The following is a 26212-nucleotide window of genomic DNA, read 5'->3' as shown; positions in this document are numbered from 1 at the left end:
AATAGCGCGTCTGAGATCAGATGCATTGTAAGGAACCCCAACCCTCTCTAATAGCGCGTCTGAGATCAGATGCATTGTAAGGAAACCCAACCCTCTCTAATAGCGCGTCTGAGATCAGATGCATTGTAATCACACTTTATAGAATAAATCTTAGTGACATCAGAAGACCTCCAGAAACCTGATATGCCAAGATTAAAATAAGATTTTCTTTTTCCTGATAAGATCTCTTGTAGCCTGCAGGGAAAACGGCTCAGTTCTGCCTGGTGGAGAGGAGTAAAGTTACACACAGCAGGCGTTGCCATGTGAATGTTGGGGGCGGATTGCAGAGGAGCTGCCTAAATAAGACCTAATTAACTAGTAACAGATGTTTTTATTAGGATTAAAACTAAGTGATGCCATCTAAAAAGAAATAAAATAGCCAGTATGTATTTTCAGATTGTTTCAGAGTTGATCCTGTCAGTTTGTGCCAACACTAACCCAACATTTGGGGGTGGGATTTACCGGCCATCATCACTTCATTATTTCTACCTTTACCTGTTTTGGTGATTTGACTAGAAGTGGGCATACACTTTATCTTATTTGAGTTGAGCACACAAGAGCGACCTCTACATCACTTCTTTAATTGTATGTACGTATGTCTTTTTATATAGCAACATTAATGTACACAGCGCTTCACAGCAGTAATACACGTGACATAATCATATAAATAACAAATAATACAAATAACGCATAATGGGAAGAAGGGCTTCAGACGTAAAAGTGACACATAGGAAAAGGAGTCCCTGTCTAGAAAAGATTACAATCTAAGTACACTCGTTTCTTTGCTTTAGGTAATCCTCTAGTATTGTTTAACTAGTATTTATTTTAAAACGATCATCTAGCTTTAATTTAACCTCCTACCGATATCACTGTGATTAGTTCTTCATCGTCCTGTTTGGGGGCTGCACAGTTATTGCTGTTCCTCCTCTCCTCCTAAAGGACGATCATTTGATGGTAGTGATTGATTAATTTATATTATTGACCATTTACTTTTTTTTTGTTGTTGCAGATGAAATTAAATCTGAATTTGAAAAACCGCGGTAAGTTAAAATAACATATTTATGGCCATCACATGCTTGTTGCTTCTCACTTGTGGTGATTCTGGCAACTTCTACTTTTTTCTTTTTGACATATACAGTACTTCTGCTCTTTTGAATAAGCTGAACAAACCGGGCTTCTGTAATACCTGCCCACAAATATGTTGCCTTCTATACGCAAATAATGTTCTCTTGCTTAGTTGGTGTATGAAGAGTTGCTTCAGCCAATGTATACTTATTTTAGACCAGTTAGTAGTGTGGACGTACCTGCAATTCTCATCTGTGTGCCCCTAGGCCTTAATATAGTTATATTGTCAAACGAAATGTTTACTAACCTACAAATATAAGATGTGTCCGGGCTCACTGCAAAGATAACTGCATTTAAAACAGCTTCAGCTGGAAGAGAGATGCATGCTCTTATAGCGGGGGAGGAGAAGGGGGGGGGGTGGGTGTTTCAGTGCACATGGCAGCTCAAACATCTAGGTCAGGAGTGGCTAATTCCAGTCCTCAGGGGCCACCAACAGGTAAGGTTCTAAGGATATCCTTGCTTCAGCACAGATGGCTCAATCAGTGGCTCAGTGGAAGACTGGCTTAATCAGGGATATCCTGAAAACCTGACCTGTTGGTGGCCCTTGAGGACTGGAGTTGGCTACTCCTAATCTATGTTTGAAGCCTTTCCAACATCTGCTTCCTGGCAGCGCCTGCGTATCAGTTTGGAAAGTGATGGTAGCTATCCTTTAGTGTAAGCGCAATCATTTCCTGCTAACTACTTAACTGGTTTAACGAGGGGAACTGGCGAAACCAGTTTTATTTCTTGGTAAAAATGAAAGCAAGGGTTACTTCTCCCCGTGCAAGCTGCATTAATATGTACCGAGAATAGCATCTGAATAGAGGGTGTGTGACAGGGGAATCCTTACTTCTCCCCGTGCAAGCTGCATTAATATGTACCGAGAATAGCATCTGAATAGAGGGTGTGTGACAGGTGAATCCTGTAGGCCGTGTGTAATGTGAGTTGTTCTGCAGCCTCCCCTGTCCTATGCAATAGATCTTGGTGTGTTCCCTGTTTGAGGCGGGTGTGAATATGTAGCCTTTACTACTGTGTTGTCAATTTTGGCAGAGGGCTTGTGCTGCTCACCCAAGAAGAACACTGGTCATTTACACGTTCTAAGTAGTTTTTGGAAGTGGCCGGGTTGTGATCAGACATTCTCTCTTCTTACAAGTGAAATAAAAAGTGATGTATTGCCAAATATGTTCTTCTCAGAAAAGCCATTTGAATGTTCTGTACCGTATACATTTACATGACCGTAACTTGCTAGTGAGTTTGTCTGACCCTTCATTACGCTGCCTGAGCAAGAAGCAGGAGCAGAGAACCCACGGGCCCTTTCTGGGGCCCCCAGTTGAGGCAGCAGTCTGCCCTACAGTTAAACTTCCCACCCGTTTCCTGTTACAGGGATGACACTGGAACGCCCCCCAAAGCCAAGTTCATTGAGGCGGATAAGTATTTTCTTCCATTTGAGTTGGCCTGCCAGTCCAAGTCCCCCCGCATTGTCAGTACTTCTTTGGATTGCTTACAGGTAATGGATGGGATCCGAGGGGAGCTGTCCCCGCTAACTTCTCTTTATTAGCGTCTATTTTAATATCCACTTCACTACTGTGCATCTCCTTCCCATTCAAGGAAAATCGCAAAATGCAGACTCGCCGATCTACACACACACACACACACACCCACACACACACACACACACACACACACTTATTTATTCTTATTTTTGTAATATCTTTGTTACACAACCAGTTTTTTTTTTGTTTTTTGTTTAAAGCGAACTTAGTTTTTTTAAATTTATTATTTTCATTTTTTTTTTTTATCCTGTTCACGTATAGTTTTAAATATCACATTGTTTTGTATTTTTTTATTTTTTTTTTAAGTGCATCAGAATATTCGTTTTGTGGCTTAAAAATCCAGATTTTTTAATTTCACTTTATGGAAAAAGTGTTTTATAGATTTATACAAATCCCTTTATATATCAAGGTTCTGGTTGTGTGTGTTTTTTAAAAAAATTTTTTTTTTAAGGCCTAAATGAAAAGCAAATGGTGGAGCAATTAATTTGTGAAACTGAAACAATGGTCGAGCTGTTGTTAATTGTGTGCACGTTTTTCTGATATATATTTACCTGACATGTCACCTATATATTTACTTGACATGTCACCTATACGTAGGTTACTTCATATAGTTTATTATACTGCAACTTAACTGTTTACCAGAGTAGTCTGAAATAGTTAGCATTTAAAAAGTAATGCTAATTATAAGCTGTAGTGGGGGTCTGTAAAGGGGTGATTTTGAGATCACTTTGGCAGTTGCCATGCTGAAATATGAAGCAGTGCCGAGTATGACGGCCCTCTTTCAACCAACCCGAATAAACTACTGTTTATCAAATCATATAAAATATATGTATTCTTGTGACTGCCTAAAAGGATTCCCTCTTCCCAATGGGCCGCAGGGCAGCGAGGATGCGGATAATAAAGAATCGCTACGATTTATATAGAGATGCTCTTGGCGTTGGAGAGAACAGGCTGTAAAGTTATAAACCTATATCAGGCTTGTAACGTACAGAAGCTTCACCTAATTAGTATGCCAGGCACCATAGGAAGTGTGGTGGCGGAAAAGACATGTTGCTTACGAGCAATGCTCCTTTAGGCAGTTTAATGGGCAAAAAATTCTTCTTAACATGGTCATTTTGTGTTTCTTTTTAGAAACTCATTGCCTACGGCCATATCACCGGCAATGCCCCCGACAAAGGAGCCCCCGGAAACCGTCTCATCGATCGCATAGTCGACACGATTTGCAATTGTTTTCAAGGTCCCCAAACAGATGAGGGAGTTCAGTTACAGATCATCAAGGTACTGACGTAGTTTTTTTGCAGCTTATGGTTTATCCTCGTAGTTCTGTTTAAGCGAGACCCTAATGTTTGGCATTTTTTAGGAGGGAGGCAGAAGCTGTAGCTCTGGGCGGCACATAAGAGACAACCATTCAGTAGTACTGGCAGGGGTGATGGACTCCAGTCCTTAAGAGCCCCTCCTCCCCCAAGCTTCAGCACAGGTGGCTCAATCAGAGGCTGTCAAAGGACCCAGGAGCTGGAATTATCACAGTTCCACTCCAGAGACCCCCTGCTGCAATCCTGTAATAAAAGAAATAAAACCAACAATAAATGCAACCTGTATTGCTGCGAGATAAACAGTTGCATGAACTAGCAAACATTGCCAAATTATACTACTTAATAGGTTTTCTTGGCCCTTACAGAAATGTGGGGTTTGAGACCGCAAGGGAAACCTTATGTTGCTCAAGTAAAAAAAATAAAAACAATCTGATGTGGGAATAATCAAAGCATGATATTGTATGTACAAGGATGGTATACCTTCAATGTTTTCTTGTTTTAAGGCTCTTCTTACTGTCGTAACTTCTCCATACGTTGAAATCCACGAAGGAACAATTCTTCAGACTGTTCGGACATGTTACAACATTTACCTGGCAAGCAAAAATCTCATTAATCAGACCACCGCACGGGCCACGCTTACGCAGATGCTGAATGTCATCTTCATCAGGATGGAGAATCAAGTGGTAAATGTTTATATTACGGGTACTCGGCACTTCCCGCTCGTTGCAGACCCTTCCAACAAGGAAAGGGAACAAACACCTATGACTTTTACTTATTTCTTGATTATTCTGATCACATACTGTAACCTAATGGTGAGATCCTTAAATGGCATAGAAGGAATATTACTGTAAAATAGGATATTTTGATAGCTTAATTAAATGACCAACAGTACATTTGCACAGATCTGGCTTATGACTGATGCGCTGAAATTGCTACAGCCTTGCGTCCAATATATTCCGGGTCAATACAAGTACCTTTCAAGGGAACATCCCAAGGACAGTACAAATTACACGGGGTGATCCCTTGGCATTAGATTAAAGGAGATTTCACCAGCAACAAAGGAAAGGGTTCTTTACAGTAAGGGCAGTTACAATGAAGGATTTATTACCCATGGAGACTGTGATGGCAGATACAATGGATATCTTCAAAAAAAGGTTGGACATCTTTTTAGAAAGGAAAGGTATACAGGGATATACCAAATAAGTAAACATGGGAAGGATGTTGATCCAGAGAATAATCTGATTGCCAATTCTTTTTGTCAGGAAGGAATGTATGTTTCCCCTTATGAGATATCATTGGATGATATGACACTGGGCTTTTTTGTTTGCCTTCCTCTGGATCAATATACTCTAAGTACGGATATAGGATAAAGCATCTGTCTAAATTTAACAAGTTGAACTCACTGAAAATTATATTTATTTTAAACCTCCTGTCCTGTGTAACTATGTAACTACCATCACAAAATGTTTAGTGCGTACCCCGAGTTGTTAGTTTTTTTTATATATATGCCATTCTGGCTTATGCATTGTGTTCAAAAAGCTTTTGTTTGTTTGTTTGTTTGTCTTCTTTTACTTATAGCAGGGGTGTCCAGCTACAGTTTTCTAGGGCCACCAACAGGTCAGGTTTAAGGGAATCCCTGCTTCAGCACAGGTGACTGGGTCAAAATGACAGAGCGACTGTTTTCAGTCAACTGTTCCAGCCGGGATATCCCTAATACCGGACCTGTTGGTGGCCCTTGAGGACTTGAGCGGGTCCCCCTGCTTTATAGCAACGCCAATATGTGAGACTTTACTTGAAAAGTTGTACTTCGGAGGAAGATTAGTTTCTAAGATGTTATGAAGAACTTCAAATGTTTAACCCGTGTAGGGGAAAACCTTTCTAACCATGCTGTACCTGGGATACAGGTTTCTGTATGAGCAAAGTAGTCACGTACATTTATGTATGGTGTGTTTTTCTTTAGCTAGAAGAATTGCGGGAATATGAAAAACAGCAACAGAAACCCCAGTCCCCTGCAGCCTACAGAGCAATGGGATCCCCGGGGATTTCACAAAGGATACACCGCCACCCGCTCTGTGAGCCGTCACCGCCAGGAACCGGGGGCGAGTTATCCAACGGGGATTATGGGACCGGCAGAACAAGCAAAGGGGAAACTGATCATGGAGAGGAGAAGGCAGAGGCAGAGCCAGCTTCTGTTGTGTCCGGTAAGACAATGTAATTCTGGCCAACTCCAGTCCTCAAGGACCACCAACAGGTCAGGTTTTCAGGATATCACTGCTTCAGCACAGGACTAAAGCCTATATGACAGAACCACTGATGGAGCCTGAAGCAGCTATATCCTGAAAACCTGACCTGTTGGTAGTGACCCTTGAGGACTGGAGTTGGCCGCCCCTGATCTAATGCATGATTCATTCATGTATTCTGTAGTGCCTGCAGCTGCAAAACATTAGTACGTGAAAGGCGAATGAACTTGATTGTATTGTTGGAACTATTTTGTTTAGATACTGATTGACAATCACAGCTGGGCTGGTAAAAACACATTTTGAATATATTATTTATTTTATTGTAATTAGACAAGTGAAAAATATTCTTTCTATAGACAAAATGTAAATATTTACTTTTATGTATTGCCAATATTTGTAACGGTGTAGAAGCATAAAAGGAGTACATATGGTATGGGGTACAATGAGAGGACAATAGTTGAAGCTAACGGAGTAACCTACATTTTGGAACAAAGAACAACACTTTTATTATTGATGTGCATATCTTAAGCACACATGCAAAATTCATATGTGTCCTCATATAAAGAGGGCAAAGCAAGTTAATACATATTGCATGGGTAGAATTGCTCTCTGGATGATTGTGTGCGTAATTTGTTCTTATTTTAGTTTTTTTCTTTTCCTGCAGCCCCTGAGGAAGTTCCTACTGCAGTAGATGAAATTCAGGACCAGGTTGAGTCTGTTAGTAAAGGTGTGTGTATTATATATTATATTATCCCATAGGCACAAAGTAGATTGTGTAGTCGCTCCTCATCGCTAACATTATTTCCTGCACGGTTTAGTGATCTATAACCGAGTCATTCTCCGTTGGTGAAATACAGATGTGAAAATGGTACAGTCCTCATTGTTGCGTAGGTCATTTTGATGCCTTAGGCTAAGGCCCCGCTCCCAGAGTCAGCGCACCCGCACTGCTGACAGGCGGTGCGCTGAGATACACAGACCGCGATATGCGGTCTGTAGGGAGCGGGAGCCGGAGCGGGAGGTGGGCGGTTTGACAGGGAGGGGGGGCGTGGCTTGAGCGGAGGGACCCGCTACTCTCCCCCCCCTCCCTCCCTCCACGGACTCCGCCTGGAGCTGGAAAGTAAGTTTAAACACACACACGCAGGCACTCATTCATACACACACACACACACACACACGCGCACACAGGCAGGCACTCACGCACACACGCACACACACACACAGACAGAGGCAGGCACTCACGCACTCGGGCACACACATACACACACAGACAGGCACGCACGCACTCAGACACACACACAGACAGGCACACACACAGAGAAAGGCACTCACCTGCTTTCACTCCACACTCCTCCCCGCTCCCCGAAGCCTCTCCTCCTCCCGAAGCCTCCCCTCCCCATTGGCTCACAGCCACACACGTCACGCGTCGAAGCTAGGAAACACCATTCTGTGGTGTCTCCAGCGGCTGACGCGCGACAGCGTGTAGTCAGCTGTGCCGCCAGTGGGGACCGGGACCAGCTCGCGAGGATTCCCCTGCTGGTGGGGAACTCGCTACATTGCCGCCCGCGCCAACGAGCGCAGCGGGACCGAGGCCTAAGGTCACTTTGTTCAGCTGTAGTCTGGTTATGTCCCGGCTTATTGTAAGCCCATTCCTGTCCCATGGGCTTCCTATTGTCTTTACATTCATCAGGATGTGCCCATAGAATCTGATGTCTGCTTCTGTAGTCGGCTATCTTAAGAGCAATCTAACGAATAAATTGCAGTTAAAAAATTTTTTGGAGTTCTGTAGATCCACCAGAAGCGCGGTTTTATAAAGGGCGGCCTACAGACGCAGGACACTCCTTTTAGGGAAATGAAAGCAATATAGCTTTTATACAATATCTGTTTGCTTTTTTTTAAGAGCCTGAAGATAAAGAAAATGTGACGGCGATGGAGTCTGAACCGGAGCCAGTTGATCTCCGTCCTGAAAATGTCCACACTAATGGGATTGCAGATGACGGGCAGTCTGTCTCCTCTACAGATAATTTGGTATTGACTAGTTTACGTCCTATTGTCTCAATAATGTCTTTGGTTATGTCTAATAAGACTTCAGTAAAAAAGACGGCGACAACACATTGCAGCGCCAGCAGGGAGGCGTATATACATTGCAGCGCCAGCAGGAGGCGTTTATACATTGCAGCGCCAGCAAGAGGCGTTTATACATTGCAGCACATTGCAGCGCCAGCAGGGAGGCGTTTATACATTGCAGCGCCAGCAGGGAGGCGTTTATACATTGCAGCACATTGCAGCGCCAGCAGGGAGGCGTTTATACATTGCAGCACATTGCAGCGCCAGCAGGGAGGCGTTTATACATTGCAGCGCCAGCAGGGAGGCGTTTATACATTGCAGCGCCAGCAGGGAGGCGTTTATACATTGCAGCGCCAGCAGGGAGGCGTTTATACACTGCAGCGCCAGCAGGGAGGCGTTTATATATTGCAGCGCCAGCAGGGAGGCGTTTATACATTGCAGCACATTGCAGCGCCAGCAGGGAGGCGTTTATACATTGCAGCGCCAGCAGGGAGGCGTTTATACATTGCAGCGCCAGCAGGGAGGCGTTTATACACTGCAGCGCCAGCAGGGAGGCGTTTATATATTGCAGCGCCAGCAGGGAGGCGTTTATACATTGCAGCACATTGCAGCGCCAGCAGGGAGGCGTTTATACATTGCAGCACATTGCAGCACCAGCAGGGAGGCGTTTATACATTGCAGCGCCAGCAGGGAGGCGTTTATACACTGCAGCACCAGCAGGGAGGCGTTTATACATTGCAGCACATTGCAGCGCCAGCAGGGAGGCGTTTATACATTGCAGCACATTGCAGCGCCAGCATGGAGGCGTTTATACATTGCAGCACATTGCAGCGCCAGCAGGGAGGCGTTTATACATTGCAGCACCAGCAGGGAGGCGTTTATACATTGCAGCGCCAGCAGGGAGGCGTTTATACATTGCAGCACCAGCAGGGAGGCGTTTATACATTGCAGCACATTGCAGCGCCAGCAGGGAGGCGTTTATACATTGCAGCACATTGCAGCGCCAGCATGGAGGCGTTTATACATTGCAGCACATTGCAGCGCCAGCAGTGAGGCGTTTATACATTGCAGCACCAGCAGGGAGGCGTTTATACATTGCAGCGCCAGCAGGGAGGCGTTTATACATTGCAGCACCAGCAGGGAGGCGTTTATACATTGCAGCGTCAGCAGGGAGGCGTTTATACATTGCAGCACCAGCAGGGAGGCGTTTATACATTGCAGCACATTGCAGCGCCAGCATGGAGGCGTTTATACATTGCAGCACATTGCAGCGCCAGCAGGGAGGCGTTTATACATTGCAGCACCAGCAGGGAGGCGTTTATACATTGCAGCGCCAGCAGGGAGGCGTTTATACATTGCAGCACCAGCAGGGAGGCGTTTATACATTGCAGCACATTGCAGCGCCAGCAGGGAGGCGTTTATACATTGCAGCACATTGCAGCGCCAGCATGGAGGCGTTTATACATTGCAGCACATTGCAGCGCCAGCAGTGAGGCGTTTATACATTGCAGCACCAGCAGGGAGGCGTTTATACATTGCAGCGCCAGCAGGGAGGCGTTTATACATTGCAGCACCAGCAGGGAGGCGTTTATACATTGCAGCGTCAGCAGGGAGGCGTTTATACACTGCAGCACATTGCAGCGCCAGCAGGGAGGCGTTTATACATTGCAGCACCAGCAGGGAGGCGTTTATACATTGCAGCACATTGCAGCGCCAGCAGGGAGGCGTTTATACATTGCAGCACATTGCAGCGCCAGCATGGAGGCGTTTATACATTGCAGCACATTGCAGCGCCAGCAGGGAGGCGTTTATACATTGCAACACATTGCAGCGCCAGCAGGGAGGCATTTATACATTGCAGCACCAGCAGGGGAGCGTTTATACATTGCAACACATTGCAGCGCCAGCAGGGAGGCGTTTATACATTGCAGCGCCAGCAGGGAGGCGTTTATACATTGCAACACATTGCAGCGCCAGCAGGGAGGCGTTTATACATTGCAGCACCAGCAGGGAGGCGTTTATACATTGCAGCACCAGCAGGGAGGCGTTTATACATTGCAACACATTGCAGCGCCAGCAGGGAGGCATTTATACATTGCAACACATTGCAGCGCCAGCAGGGAGGCATTTATACATTGCTGCACCAGCAGGGAGGCGTTTATACATTGCAGCGCCAGCAGGGAGGCGATTATACATTGCAGCACATTGCAGCGCCAGGAGGAAGGCGTTTATACATTGCAGCGCCAGCAGGGAGGCGTTTATACATTGCAGCACCAGCAGGGAGGCGTTTATACATTGCAGCGCCAGCAGGGAGGCGTTTATACATTGCAGCGCCAGCAGGGAGGCGTTTATACATTGCAGCACATTGCAGCGCCAGCAGGGAGGCGTTTATACATTGCAGCACATTGCAGCGCCAGCAGGGAGGCGTTTATACATTGCAACACATTGCAGCGCCAGCAGGGAGGCATTTATACATTGCAACACATTGCAGCGCCAGCAGGGAGGCGTTTATACATTGCAGCGCCAGCAGGGAGGCGTTTATACATTGCAGCACATTGCAGCGCCAGCAGGGAGGCGTTTATACATTGCAGCACCAGCAGGGAGGTGTTTATACATTGCAGCGCCAGCAGGAGGCGTTTATACATTGCAGCACCAGCAGGGAGGCGTTTATACATTGCAGCACATTGCAGCGCCAGCAGGGAGGCGTTTATACATTGCAGCACATTGCAGCGCCAGCAGGGAGGCGTTTATACATTGCAGCACATTGCAGCGCCAGCAGGGAGGCATTTATACATTGCAGCGCCAGCAGGGAGGCGTTTATACATTGCAACACATTGCAGCGCTAGCAGGGAGGCGTTTATTCATTGCAGCACATTGCAGCGCCAGCAGGGAGGCATTTATACATTGCAGCGCCAGCAGGGAGGCGTTTATACATTGCAGCACCAGCAGGGAGGCGTTTATACATTGCAGCACCAGCAGGGAGGCGTTTATACATTGCAGCGCCAGCAGGGAGGCGTTTATACATTGCAGCACATTGCAGCGCCAGCAGGGAGGCATTTATACATTGCAGCGCCAGCAGGGAGGCGTTTATACATTGCAGCACCAGCAGGGAGGCGTTTATACATTGCAGCACCAGCAGGGAGGCGTTTATACATTGCAGCACATTGCAGCGCCAGCAGGGTGGTGTTTATACATTGCAACACATTGCAGCACATTGCAGCGCCAGCAGGGAGGCGTTTATACATTGCAGCACCAGCAGGGAGGCGTTTATACATTGCAGCACCAGCAGGGAGGCGTTTATACATTGCAGCACATTGCAGCGCCAGCAGGGTGGTGTTTATACATTGCAACACATTGCAGCGCCAGCAGGGAGGCGTTTATACATTGCAACACATTGCAGCGCCAGCAGGGAGGCGTTTATACATTGCAGCGCCAGCAGGGAGGCGTTTATACATTGCAGCGCCAGCAGGAGGCGTTTATACATTGCAGCACCAGCAGGGAGGCGTTTATACATTGCAGCACATTGCAGCGCCAGCAGGGAGGCGTTTATACATTGCAGCGCCAGCAGGGAGGCGTTTATACATTGCAGCACCAGCAGGGAGGCGTTTATACATTGCAGCGCCAGCAGGGAGGCGTTTATACACTGCAGCGCCAGCAGGGAGGCGTTTATATATTGCAGCACATTGCAGCACCAGCAGGGAGGCGTTTATACATTGCAGCGCCAGCTGGGAGGCGTTTATACATTGCAGCACATTGCAGCACCAGCAGGGAGGCGTTTATACATTGCAGCACCAGCAGGGAGGCGTTTATACATTGCAGCACATTGCAGCGCCAGCAGGGAGGCGTTTATACATTGCAGCACCAGCAGGGAGGCGTTTATACATTGCAGCTCATTGCAGCGCCAGCATGGAGGCGTTTATACATTGCAGCACATTGCAGCGCCAGCAGGGAGGCGTTTATACATTGCAGCGCCAGCGTGGAGGCGTTTATACATTGCAGCACATTGCAGCGCCAGCAGGGAGGCGTTTATACATTGCAGCACCAGCAGGGAGGCGTTTATACATTGCAGCACATTGCAGCACCAGCAGGGAGGCGTTTATACATTGCAGCGCCAGCAGGGAGGCGTTTATACATTGCAGCACATTGCAGCACATTGCAGCGCCAGCAGGGAGGCGTTTATACATTGCAGCGCCAGCAGGGAGGCGTTTATACATTGCAGCGCCAGCAGGGAGGCGTTTATACATTGCAGCGCCAGCAGGGAGGCGTTTATACATTGCAGCGCCAGCAGGGAGGCGTTTATACATTGCAGCGCCAGCAGGGAGGCGTTTATACATTGCAGCGCCAGCAGGGAGGTGTTTATACATTGCAGCGCCAGCAGGGAGGCGTTTATACATTGCAGCGCCAGCAGGGAGGCGTTTATACATTGCAGTACATTGCAGCGTCAGCAGGGAGGCGTTTATACATTGCAGCACCAGCAGGGAGGCGTTTATACATTGCAGCGCCAGCAGGGAGGCGTTTATACATTGCAGCGCCAGCAGGGAGGCGTTTATACATTGCAGCACATTGCAGCGCCAGCAGTGAGGCGTTTATACATTGCAGCACCAGCAGGGAGGCGTTTATACATTGCAGCACCAGCAGTGAGGCGTTTATACATTGCAGCACCAGCAGGGAGGCGTTTATACATTGCAGCGCCAGCAGGGAGGCGTTTATACATTGCAGCACCAGCAGTGAGGCGTTTATACATTGCAGCACCAGCAGGGAGGCGTTTATACATTGCAGCACATTGCAGCGCCAGCAGGGAGGCGTTTATACATTGCAACACATTGCAGCGCCAGCAGGGAGGCGTTTATACATTGCAGCGCCAGCAGGGAGGCGTTTATACATTGCAGCGCCAGCAGGGAGGCGTTTATACATTGCAGCACATTGCAGCGCCAGCAGGGAGGCGTTTATACGTTGCAGCACCAGCAGGGAGGCGTTTATACATTGCAGCACCAGCAGGGAGGCGTTTATACATTGCAGCACATTGCAGCGCCAGCAGGGAGGCGTTTATACATTGCAGCACATTGCAGCGCCAGCAGGGAGGCGTTTATACATTGCAGCACATTGCAGCGCCAGCAGGGAGGCGTTTATACATTGCAGCGCCAGCAGGGAGGCGTTTATACATTGCAGCGCCAGCAGGGAGGCGTTTATACATTGCAGCACCAGCAGGGAGGCGTTTATACATTGCAGTACATTGCAGCACATTGCAGCGCCAGCAGGAGGCGTTTATACATTGCAGCACCAGCAGGGGGCGTTTATACATTGCAGCACATTGCAGCGCCAGCAGGGAGGCGTTTATACATTGCAGCACATTGCAGCGCCAGCAGGGAGGCGTTTATACATTGCAGCACCAGCAGGGAGGCGTTTATACATTGCAGCACATTGCAGCACATTGCAGCGCCAGCAGGAGGCGTTTATACATTGCAGCACCAGCAGGGGGCGTTTATACATTGCAGCACATTGCAGCGCCAGCAGGGAGGCGTTTATACATTGCAGCACATTGCAGCGCCAGCAGGGAGGCGTTTATACATTGCAGCACCAGCAGGAGGCGTTTATACATTGCAGCGCCAGCAGGGAGGCGTTTATACATTGCAGCGCCAGCAGGGAGGCGTTTATACATTGCAGCACTTGCAGCGCCAGCAGGGAGGCGTTTATACATTGCAGCGCCAGCAGGGAGGCGTTTATACATTGCAGCACCAGCAGGAGGCGTTTATACATTGCAGCGCCAGCAGGAGGCGTTTATACATTGCAGCACATTGCAGCACATTGCAGCGCCAGGAGGGAGGCGTTTATACATTGCAGCGCCAGCAGGGAGGCGTTTATACATTGCAGCGCCAGCAGGGAGGCGTTTATACATTGCATCCATACATTGCATCCATACATATGGATTCTCAGATGGTCACAGAAACTAAATACGTCTGAAATTTGTATTCACAAAAGTCCTCTTCACGCGATTTGTATGGTACTGATTATAATGGTCATTAAATCTTACAAGAGATTATTAAATTTAAATTTAAAATCAGAGACAGAACATAAAACACAGACAGAGTTCAGGTTCAATAGGAGCTTGTTAGGTGTCCAGTATGTTTTACAAGAGATTATTAAAGTATGTAAAATGTTGATGAATATTCTTTTTATTTGAACTGTGAACATTTAAAAAAAAAAAAAAAATGAGCAACACAGGCAAGGTTACAACCCATTCTTGACTCTTGCCAACTTAAATTGTATGAGGACACTGCTTCCCCATCTTTCTGTTCTGATATTTCTTCTTTTCACTAATTACGAGTGATTTATTCAAATACATTTGATTGACACTAAAAGCACCAATACATGTATATGACACTGGAGTAGTGGCGGCTGTAGTACTGGTGTCATTGTTCAGGTTCACAATTCCTTGTTTCTTCCTGTAATCCTAAATATGTTCGCCATTTACTGCTTTGTGTTTATTTTTTCCCCCTCTCAATCCCATATCTACCATTTGTCTCATATATTCAATCTTCTAAAATGCTGGTGGATAAAAGAACTATATAAATTATATTTGGGGACTGTCATTGCTTGGTGTTACCCAGAATCCTTGTCTACTGTGTTACCGCTGTACTGGATGTGACGCTGGAGGGGACCTGGTGAAGACCTGCTCATTGTTTTGCTATATTTTACTACATGCTATTAAGTTGGCTTAGAATGCATTTTCTTGCACGTTTTACCAGCCAACAACATTTTTTTGCTGCTATAAAATACAAACCGAACATCTTCCTAATAAACCGATCGTTTACTGTGTGTGGTTTTTTTAGGAGTCTGATTCTCTCTCTGGCCAGCATGCTGGGACTAGATTCGCCCATATCCTGCAGAAAGATGCTTTCCATGTGTTCCGATCACTCTGCAAGCTTTCAATGAAACCCCTGGGGGATGGTCCGCCAGATCCCAAGTAAGATCACGGTTGTCGGGTTGATATTGCTAATGCCAGGAAAGAAAATGTGAAGTTTTTGCCGACAGTAGAAGCCAATAAGCCTTCAAGATATATGTAAACATGGCATACATTAAATGCTCTTATGTGCACTAATGCGGGGATTCTCAACTTCAGTCCTCAAGACCCCCCAACAGGTCAGGTTTTGAGGATATCTCTGCTTCAGTATAGGTGGTTCAGTCGAAGATATCCTTAAAACTTGACCTGTTGGGGGGGTCTTGAGGACTGGAGTTGAGAACCCCTGCATTAAGGCAATGGCACGTGGTGAATCGAATTATAATTATTTCACCCTTTCAGATATTGTGTTTTTAAGCAGTAGTCTGTTGTAATTTTGGAGTTGTAATGTTTTTTGTACATGGCAATTAAAATACGATTACATGGCAAATGACTTTTTGCAGGCACAAGTTGTATAGGTGTGAAAGAAAGTGTTATTAAACTGGCGCTGTATACCAAAAAAAAGTGCAATTCTTATATTGGAGGGTGTTCTGTGACATCAATAATTCTGTGGTAAAATACCAAATAGTGAAGAAACAGTGATGTGACATAAAAAATACAAAATACTTTATAAAGTGCTGCTCCTACCCTTTACAGGATTGCTCTTTCAGTCCTCCGTAATGTCCAAGTCCAGGTAGGGGGAGCACAAAGATGTGAATAGAAAATTGAAAACACAAATAGTGCAATATGTCTTTCAAGTGAATACATTTCTTGGTAGCCTATAGATTGTGTACTCTATCCATCAGTGACAACAACGTGTCCGATGCATCTAGGTGTGTGGTAACCTTGTGGATAAAAAAATAGAAGCCCCAATAGCGCAGACTGATATAGCATTTATCAGGTGGTATAAGTACAGCATTTTTACACTCACATGGTGTCAGGATTGATGGAACTGGGAATCCAGTGAAACGCGTAGGGTACCACAAGATCGCAGCTGTGCAAGATTGATGTTCACAGCGCTGCTGCTTCCCTGAACCTGCATCTGGGCATCCAAACCAGGAAGTGCGGAAGCCAGCCAATCACGAGTGAGACCGGAGAGTGGAGAGACGCTGAGGGTCCCAGATGGCGCCTACTCTGTCCCTAATCGCTACTTATTTTGCTTGTTATATCCTGACACCATGTGAGTGTAAAAATGCTGTACTTATACCACCTGATAAATTCTATATCAGTCTGCGCTATTGGGGCTTCTATTTTTTATCTACAAGGTTACCACACACCTAGATGCATCGGACACGTTGTTGCCACTTCTGGATATGCTTTAAAGCAGCGTTTCCCAAATGGTGGGTCGCGACCCGGCACCGGGCCACGGCACCAAAATTGCCGGGTCGCAGCGAGGCTGGCCGCGCGGTGTCTCCTCCCCCCCAGCTCGAGTTAAAAAAAATGGCAGCGATTCCCCCCTCGGTCCCGCGCGCATGCGCAGGGCAAGCAGGGCCCGCTTCATTCCTCCCCCCCGCTCCCAACGTGGGACGGAGGAGGAAGTACCAGCTCCTCTGCGGCCCGCTTCCTCCCGTGACCCGCTTCCAGAGCTCACCTCCCGTGGCTACCCCTCCCGAGCCCACCTCCCGTGGCACCCCCTCCCGAGCCCAACTCCCGTGGCACCCCCTCCCGAGCCCACCTCCCGTGCCCCCAAGCCCACCTCCCGTCCCGGGCAGCAGGGGATATCGGGGGCAGCAGGGGAAAGCGTCCGGCGGCAAGGTAAGTCACCCCACCCAGTCACTGTCACTCACCCACCCAGTCACTGTCACCCACCCAGTCACTGTCACCCACCCACCAACCCACCCAGTCACTGTCACCCACCCAGTCACTGTTACCCACCCAGTCACTGTTACCCACCCAGTCACTGTCACCCACCCAGTCACTGTCAATGTCACTGTCACCCACCCACCCAGTCACTGTCACCCACCCAGTCACTGTCACCCACCCACCCAGTCACTGTCACCCACCCACCCAGTCACTGTCACCCACCCAGTCACTGTCACCCACCCAGTCACTGTCAATGTCACCCACCCACCCACCCACTCACTGTCACCCAGTCACTGTCACCCACCCAGTCACTGTCACCCACCCAGTTACTGTCACCCACCCACCCAGTCACTGTCACCCACCGACCCAGTCACTGTCAAGCACCCACCCATTGTCACCCACCCACCCAGTCACTGTCACCCATCCACCCAGTCACTGTCAAATCACTGTCACCCACCAAGTCACTGTCACCCACCCACCCAGTCACTGTCACTGTCACCCACCCAGTCACTGTCACCCACCCAGTCACTGTCACTCACCCACCCACTGTCTCCCACCCACCCAGTCACTCACCCACCGTCTCCCACACACCCACCCAGTCACTGCCTCCCACCCAGTCACTGTTACCCACCCAGTCACTGTTACCCACCCAGTCACTGTCACCCACCCAGTCACTGTCAATGTCACTGTCACCCACCCACCCAGTCACTGTCACCCACCCAGTCACTGTCACCCACCCAGTCACTGTCAATGTCACCCACCCACCCACCCACTCACTGTCACCCAGTCACTGTCACCCACCCAGTCACTGTCACCCACCCAGTTACTGTCACCCACCCACCCAGTCACTGTCACCCACCGACCCAGTCACTGTCAAGCACCCACCCATTGTCACCCACCCACCCAGTCACTGTCACCCATCCACCCAGTCACTGTCAAATCACTGTCACCCACCAAGTCACTGTCACCCACCCACCCAGTCACTGTCACTGTCACCCACCCAGTCACTGTCACTCACCCACCCACTGTCTCCCACCCACCCAGTCACTCACCCACCGTCTCCCACACACCCACCCAGTCACTGCCTCCCACCCAAGTGTCCCAGTCCCCCCTCCCAGTCCCCCCTCCCACCCAGTCCCCAGTCCCCCCTCCCACCCACCCAGTCCCCAGTCCAAGTCCCCCCTCCCACCGTCCCAGTCCCTCCTCCCCCCGTCCCAGTCCCCCCTCCCAGTCCCAGTCCCCCCTCCCACCGTCCCAGTCCCCCCTCCCACCATCCCAGTCCCCCCTCCCAGTCCCAGTCCCCCCTCCCTCCAACCCACCCAGTCCCAGTCCCCCCTACCTCCCACCCAGTCCCAGTCCCCCCTCCCACCCACCCAGTCCCAGTCATAAGTCCCAGTCCCCCCTCCCACCCACCCACCCACCCACACAGTCCCTGCCCCCCCCCCTCCTGTCACTCACATCCGTCGTTGCCTGTAATTCACTGTTTGTGTCTGTGTGCGTATAGGGGAGAGCGAGTGTGTGTGTGTGTGTGTGTGTGTGTATCAGGGGCTGTGTGTGTGTGTATCTGTATCAGTGTCTGTGTGTGTATCAGAGTGTGTGTGTATCAGTGGTTGTGTGTGTGTGTGTGTGTGTGTGTGTATCTGTATCAGTGTCTGTGTGTGTGTGTGTGTGTTTGTGTGTGTGTGTATCAGTATCAGTGTGTGTGTGTGTATCAGTGTGTGTGTATCAGTGTGTGTGTGTGTGTGTATCAGTGTCTGTGTGTGTGTGTAGCAGTGTCTCTGTGTGTGTATCAGTGTGTGTGTGTGTGTAGCAGTGTCTCTGTGTGGCTGCGTGTGTGTGTTTCAGTGGCTGCGTGTGTGTGTGTGTATCAGTGGCTGTGTGTGTATCAGTGTGTGTGTGTCAGTGGCTGCGTGTCTGTCAGTGGCTGTGTGTCTGTGTGTATCAGTGGCTGTGTGTGTGTGTCTGTGCAGGCCCTATAGGCCAGTATAGGCGATAACATACTTAGTGGGTCACGAAGGAGAAGTTCAAAAATAACCGGGTCACGGAAAAAAAAGTTTGGGAAACCCTGCTTTAAAGTACTGATAGTTTGTGAGTACACAAACTATCTATAGGCTACCAAGAAATGTATTCACTTGAAAGACATATTGCACTATTTGTCTCTTCACATGTTTGCGCTCCCGACTACCTGGACTTCGACAAGTTGTGTAGCACTGCAGTGTTAAAGGGATCCATGGAATGAGCACTGCTTTAATAGGAAGTGCTAGTTGAAAGGTGAGACAGACTTGTGTCTAACATTTCACGCTTTCTTATCAAGGTCCCATGAGCTACGCTCGAAGATAATCTCCCTGCAGCTTCTCCTCTCCGTATTGCAGAACGCTGGGCCAGTATTCAGAACACACGAAATGTTCGTCAATGCCATCAAGCAGTACCTCTGTGTGGCATTATCTAAAAATGGGGTCTCCTCCGTGCCTGATGTCTTTGAGCTGTCACTTGCCATTTTTCTAAGTCTGCTTTCCAACTTCAAGACACATTTAAAAATGCAGGTTGAGGTACGTTTCGTTTGACTCGGGCAAGGACCCCTGGCTCCGTGTGGAGGGGGCAAGGTCCGCAGGCTCTGCGCAGGGGGCAAGAACCCCTGGCTCCATGCCGTGGGGAGGGGGCAAGGACCCCTGGCTCCGTGTGGAGGGGGCAAGGACCGCAGGCTCTGCGCAGGGGGCAAGTACCCCTGGCTCCATGCCGTGGGGAGGGGGCAAGGACCCCTGGCTCCGTGGGGAGGGGGCAAGGACCCCTGGCTCCGTGGGGAGGGGGCAAGGACCCCTGGCTCCGTGGGGAGGTGGCAAGGACCGCAGGCTCCGTGGGGAGGGGGCAAGGACCGCAGGCTCCGTGGGGAGGGGGCAAGGACCGCAGGCTCCGTGGGGAGGGGGCAAGGACCGCAGGCTCCGTGGGGAGGGAGCAAGGACCGCAGGCTCCGTGCGGAGGTGGCAAGGACCGCAGGCTCTGTGGGGAGGGGGCAAGGACCGCAGGCTCCGTGGGGAGGGGGCAAGGACCGCAGGCTCCGTGGGGAGGGGGCAAGGACCGCAGGCTCCGTGGGGAGGGGGCAAGGACCGCAGGCTCCGTGGGGAGGGGGCAAGGACCGCAGGCTCCGTGGGGAGGGGGCAAGGACCGCAGGCTCCGTGGGGAGGGGGCAAGGACCGCAGGCTCCGTGGGGAGGGGGCAAGGACCGCAGGCTCCGTGGGGAAGGGGGCAAGGACCGCAGGCTCCGTGGGGAGGGGGCAAGGACCGCAGGCTCCGTGGGGAGGGGGCAAGGACCGCAGGCTCCGTGGGGAGGGGGCAAGGACCGCAGGCTCCGTGGGGAGGGGGCAAGGACCGCAGGCTCCGTGGGGAGGGGGCAAGGACCGCAGGCTCCGTGGGGAAGGGGCAAGGACCGCAGGCTCCGTGGGGAGGGGGCAAGGACCGCAGGCTCCGTGGGGAGGGGGCAAGGACCGCAGGCTCCGTGGGGAGGGGGCAAGGACCGCAGGCTCCGTGGGGAGGGGGCAAGGACCGCAGGCTCCGTGGGGAGGGGGCAAGGACCCCTGGCTCCGTGGGGAGGTGGCAAGGACCGCAGGCTCCGTGGGGAGGGGGCAAGGACCGCAGGCTCCGTGGGGAGGGGGCAAGGACCGCAGGCTCCGTGGGGAGGGGGCAAGGACCCCTGGCTCCGTGGGGAGGGGGCAAGGACCGCAGGCTCCGTGGGGAAGGGGGCAAGGACCGCAGGCTCTGTGCCGTGGGGAGGGGGCAAGGACCGCAGGCTCTGTGCCGTGGGGAGGGGGCAAGGACCGCAGGCTCTGTGCCGTGGGGAGGGGGCAAGAACCGCAGGCTCCGTGGGGAGGGGGCAAGGACCGCAGGCTCCGTGGGGAGGGGGCAAGGACCGCAGGCTCCGTGGGGAGGGGGCAAGGACCGCAGGCTCCGTGGGGAAGGGGCAAGGACCGCAGCCTCCGTGGGGAAGGGGGCAAGGACCGCAGGCTCCGTGGGGAGGGGGCAAGGACCGCAGGCTCCGTGGGGAGGGGGCAAGGACCGCAGGCTCCGTGGGGAGGGGGCAAGGACCGCAGGCTCCGTGGGGAGGGGGCAAGGACCGCAGGCTCCGTGGGGAGGGGGCAAGGACCGCAGGCTCCGTGGGGAGGGGGCAAGGACCGCAGGCTCCGTGGGGAGGGGGCAAGGACCGCAGGCTCCGTGGGGAGGGGGCAAGGACCGCAGGCTCCGTGGGGAGGGGGCAAGGACCGCAGGCTCCGTGGGGAGGGGGCAAGGACCGCAGGCTCCGTGGGGAGGGGGCAAGGACCGCAGGCTCCGTGGGGAGGGGGCAAGGACCGCAGGCTCCGTGGGGAGGGGGCAAGGACCGCAGGCTCCGTGGGGAGGGGGCAAGGACCGCAGGCTCCGTGGGGAGGGGGCAAGAACCCCTGGCTCTGTGCCGTGTGCAGGGGGCAAGAACCCCTGGCTCTGTGCCGTGTGCAGGGGGCAAGAACCCCTGGCTCTGTGCCGTGTGCAGGGGGCAAGAACCCCTGGCTCCGTGGCGAGGGGGCAAGGACCGCAGGCTCTGTGCCGTGGGGAGGGGGCAAGGACCGCAGGCTCCGTGGGGAGGGGGCAAGAACCCCTGGCTCTGTGGAGGGGGCAGGGGCCACTGACTCCGTGCCTTGTGAAGGGGGCAATAATTTGATCAGTATATTTAAACATATTCCCGATTGTCCTCCTATAAATAAGCCGGCTGATGTCACAGTACGTAATTACACCATCCGCGGGCTTTTACATAGGTCCCTGTGGGATTTATAGAGAGGTACTCACTAGAGGACAGGTGGACGATTGGCCGTAAATCCGTTTCTTTTCGAAGCTCGGATGGGGAAGGGTAAATCGTCTCTTTAAATATAAGTCATAAAATGTCAGTCTTGGCGCAGGAAGATGTGGCGTATATATCACATGAAGATGAGGCGATCATTTGGTGTTTCATTTTTCCATAGGTATTTTTCAAAGAAATCTTCTTAAATATATTGGAGACTTCAACCAGTTCCTTTGAGCACAAGTGGATGGTTATACAGACGCTGACGAGGATTTGTGCAGGTATTACAATTGTACAAGCTGGGGTGGGTAGGGAAGAGTGTGCCCTCTACTGGTGCGTCAAACATATACTCTGGTACAATTCCCACAAATAATAATGTATCATTCTAATACAAACTCAATATCAAGTGTAAAAAGCATAAAAAGCTCTAATCAAAATGCACATCATAACCTAAACACACAAGTGCCTCAACTGAAACACACATGAAAGATATAAACACACAAATGTGTGTAAGATGTGCACATAAAAACCAGTGTGCAGTTATATTCTTATTAGGGGAGGGGGGGGGAGAAACGGTAAGCGAGAAAAAGGGGGCGGGGGGTGGGTGGGGGGTGTTGCAGCAAGGGGAGATATCCCTAAAACGGGAAGTAATTTTACAGTCTGTTTAAAAATAGGGGTAGCTAAAACCTGGAAAGAAATCTAACAGCAAGTTATTTTTATTTTTCCTCTTGTTTTAGACGCCCAGTGTGTGGTGGATATTTATGTTAATTATGACTGTGATTTAAATGCTGCTAATATTTTTGAACGACTTGTAAACGATTTGTCTAAAATCGCTCAGGGGAGGAGTGGGCAGGAACTGGGAATGACTCCTTTGCAGGTAAGAACAGTCACAAAAAATATATATATATATTTGTTTGTTTTTGTTTTTCTCCACTGGTTACATACCATTTTCTATCCCACAACAGCCGGATTTAATTATCTTGCTGTACTCTTACAGAAGTGAACACAAGCGCCCAAATGCACATCCAATGTGACCAATTTGTTAACTTTTTAAATTACGAGTCATTTAGTTCAACCTTTTGGCCAAAAGGTGTTAAGCTGCAACCCCGTCAGGTAGACCCTTTCAGCAGCGATGTAGAACATTTTTGTCGTGGCCGTTTCAACTTGACCAAATGGCCACCAGCACTTTGCCATGACACGCTTCCGCCACCGGTCACTTCACCTCCACTCACTAAGGTAAGGGCCTTGCCCTAAAACCCTGTACCAGTACCCTAATAAGCCCGTAATAAAACCCCCTTAAATTAGCCCCTTTACCCTAACCTGTAATAAAGCTTAACATAGAAGTGACCGGCGGCGGGGATTCCAGCTGCGGATCGACTGCGGCAGAGGGTCTGTCTGCTGAGAAGCAGCGTTGGCTATTTGGTCGCGGCTACTGTTCCGTTCAGTAGGTTCCTGCACTACCAATTTTTTACTGTGTACTTTGTGTTTCCTCCACGGCTTGGAGAAAAGAGGAAACAAGACAATCATTTAGTCAATAACATGGGATGTGTGCCATGTATGCGGGGCCCGAAGGGGTTAATCTACAGTGTAGTTATAATAGATTACAGTCTAATTATCTGATAAGTTATCAGAAGAGGAAGCCTGCTGAGCTAGGTAATAGGATTTCTCTCTATTGAGGTTGGTGTCCATTGAATGAAATATCTACATTATGCTTTTACTCGCATGTTCTGTCATTCTGATCTGGTTCTTATTCTTCAACGAAGACTGATCCAACTGACCTGCCTGAATCACTCGTATCACTTGTTACAGGACAGAGATCCTTGATCTTTACTGCACAGTATAAGTTCTTCACAGAACAGCAGCCGTATCATAACGTGATGTTATATACGTTGGTTATAAGTGAATGTTTATAGGTAACTTACATTGTGTTTTATACTACTGTTCCGCTCCTACATATTTTTCCTTTTTATTATTTGCTTCCGGCACGAGTGTTGCACATTATTTGAGCTAATTGTCTTCTGTTCTGTTTTGTAACCACCTACATTCAGTCATCAATTTTATTCTCTCTCGGTTGTATACCAAAAATAGTATTCAAACATTAATAGTTGAATTTCTGCTTGTACTTCTGTTTAGGAGCTTAGCCTCCGGAAGAAAGGATTGGAATGTTTGGTGTCTATATTAAAGTGTATGGTAGAGTGGAGCAAAGACCTCTACGTCAATCCCAACCACCAGTCCATTCTTGGTAAGGAGGCGGCATTACTAACATCCTAACATAGATTCAAGGATGACACGTTCACTGAAGGGTACTTTGGACACCCCAAAAATGTAACCCTCCCAGCATGCAGTAGTATCATTTTAAAAGTGCTTGGGATAGACACAGTAGGGGGAAGATATCGGTTTGTTTTTGGCTTAATTGTACAGCAACTCGGGAAAAGGACCAAGAACCAGTCTACCCAACTGGTTTGAACAGTTGAAAGTCTGTGTAAAGAAAATAAAAATGTTTTGATTAATTTTGGAACGGCTTCCTTATTTTCGGGGCAGAATAATGGTTTCAGAGATTTGAGCGGTGAAGACTGGAAAGCACCAGCCTGCAATCCCTTTTACATCGATTTGCTTGATGTGACTTGCCATCATTGTTGGGGGGGTAGTACCTTTTTGGCCAGTGGGAGAAGACCTATTAACCAAATATTATGTGTAGTCCTTGTTTTTTTTTTTTGCAAAGACAATTACTCTGTTTGGCGATAATTTCCATACGGGGTGAAGGGGAAAACTATCGCTTATGTATACAAAGCATACTGTATACATATGGCCAACTATCCACTGATCACATGGACAATGAGATTTCAACCATACAGCTTTGTCACAATAATGTATAGTCATAAATCATGTATTATTCACACACATGCCATTTAGTTAGTAGTTTTGTGTGTGGGATCAGTACTTGGATTATTGGTTGTGTATGTGGATTTCCACACCAATTGTTCTTTTGGTTACTATAAATAATAATGATAAATAAGCGTTGTCAATGGTTTGGGATGTAAGGGTCAGGGGTAAGCTTGCTATATCTGCATTTAACTTTTCAGGTCAGGAAAAAATATCCGATCCTGAGAGTGGGGAAGGCAAAACCCCTGAAATTTTAGGAAGGAGAAGCAGCGTGAGCTCCATGGATTCCACCGTATCCTCTGGAATCGGAAGTATCAGCACCCAGACATCTGTGCCCGATGATCCAGAACAATTTGAAGTTATAAAGCAGCAGAAGGAGATAATTGAGCATGGCATAGAATTGTGAGTTTGAGGTTACCCATTATTATCACATGGATTTTCACAATCTATATCAGGTGTGCCCAACTCCAGTTCTCAAGCGCCCCCAACAGGTCAGGTTTTCAGAATATAAGTGGCTCAGAGGCTGTTGATTGAACCACCTGTACTGAAACAGGGATATTTTGGAAACCTGACCTGTTGGGGGGAAGAGGGGGCTTGAGAACTGGAGTTCAGCACCACTGTTATCTATATCCACATAATGGAACTCCCTACCCGAGAAAGTGAAGTATTTATCTTAAAGCCCCCCCCCCCTCGGGGGGAGGGGTGGCTATGACTGACTGCCTTTAACACCTAGGTGGAAAAATGATTTGATATTGGTCATTGTTGTCAGTTTAGATTTAGATAAGGTAGAGGATAGACCTGTGAGTTCCTGGCACAACAGATCTGTGTGGTTCAGGGGCTTTATTACTGAGTACTTGACTTCTAAGCTGCTAGTGCCGCTATCCACAGCGCTATACATCGAATCGGAATCCAGGCACACTTCGGACATCCCACAGTAATATAGTCAGTGCTTGAATTCTACATCCGTTATCTTGCATTGAATAATAAAATCCTCAAGTCATTAGTATGTCGTTATTTACATACTCCATTGAATGATCTACTCAAAGCTTCTTATTCCTGTTCAGAGTTAAGATGTTTTATTTCAAAGCAAAGTTCCTTCCAGAGGAAGGCCACAATTTCCATTCATGTAATGACTTTGTATGACGCTCTGTACTCAGGGCAGTGGTAGCACATGTGATATACTGTGCTACCCTCCAAAAGGACACACACACTTTTATATGCACAGAGGAAGTTCCTGTCGTGGGTAGGAGTTTCTCCCCACCTTAAAGTCAGCTTCTTCATGCAGTCACATTGGTGGATACGGTCACACATCTCTTCTTACGCTGGGAACTAGGGATGCGCACTCTCGGGCAGCTAAGGGGACTGGAAGGAGCTACGGTCCACGCCAGCAACATCCCCACTCCCTCTGCACTGGGGACAGGAGTAGCCGGCTGCTGGGATGGTCAGTGGTTAAGGGCCACAGGTTTATCTCC

The 26212-nt window shown here is 49.1% G+C and overlaps 1 protein-coding gene across 1 annotated transcript in view; it reads left to right on the top strand.

Moving 5' to 3' along the window:
• ARFGEF2 (ARF guanine nucleotide exchange factor 2) overlaps positions 1–26212 on the top strand; it is a 66557-nt gene that overhangs the window by 6549 nt on the left and 33796 nt on the right. The window contains exons 2-14 of the mRNA XM_075571277.1: positions 1049–1079; positions 2527–2650; positions 3828–3974; positions 4513–4692; positions 5970–6210; positions 6914–6976; positions 8147–8274; positions 15144–15277; positions 19368–19602; positions 22039–22138; positions 22595–22734; positions 23991–24099; positions 24941–25142. Coding sequence (XP_075427392.1) covers positions 1049–1079; positions 2527–2650; positions 3828–3974; positions 4513–4692; positions 5970–6210; positions 6914–6976; positions 8147–8274; positions 15144–15277; positions 19368–19602; positions 22039–22138; positions 22595–22734; positions 23991–24099; positions 24941–25142 — 1834 coding nt within the window. The remainder of the gene's footprint in view (positions 1–1048; positions 1080–2526; positions 2651–3827; positions 3975–4512; positions 4693–5969; positions 6211–6913; positions 6977–8146; positions 8275–15143; positions 15278–19367; positions 19603–22038; positions 22139–22594; positions 22735–23990; positions 24100–24940; positions 25143–26212) is intronic.

The sequence above is a fragment of the Ascaphus truei genome, chromosome 15 (genome assembly GCF_040206685.1).
Source record: "Ascaphus truei isolate aAscTru1 chromosome 15, aAscTru1.hap1, whole genome shotgun sequence".
Lineage (NCBI taxonomy): Eukaryota > Metazoa > Chordata > Amphibia > Anura > Ascaphidae > Ascaphus > Ascaphus truei.
The sequence above is the reverse complement of the archived record's forward strand: the minus strand, read 5'-3'. Positions and strand labels throughout refer to the sequence as shown.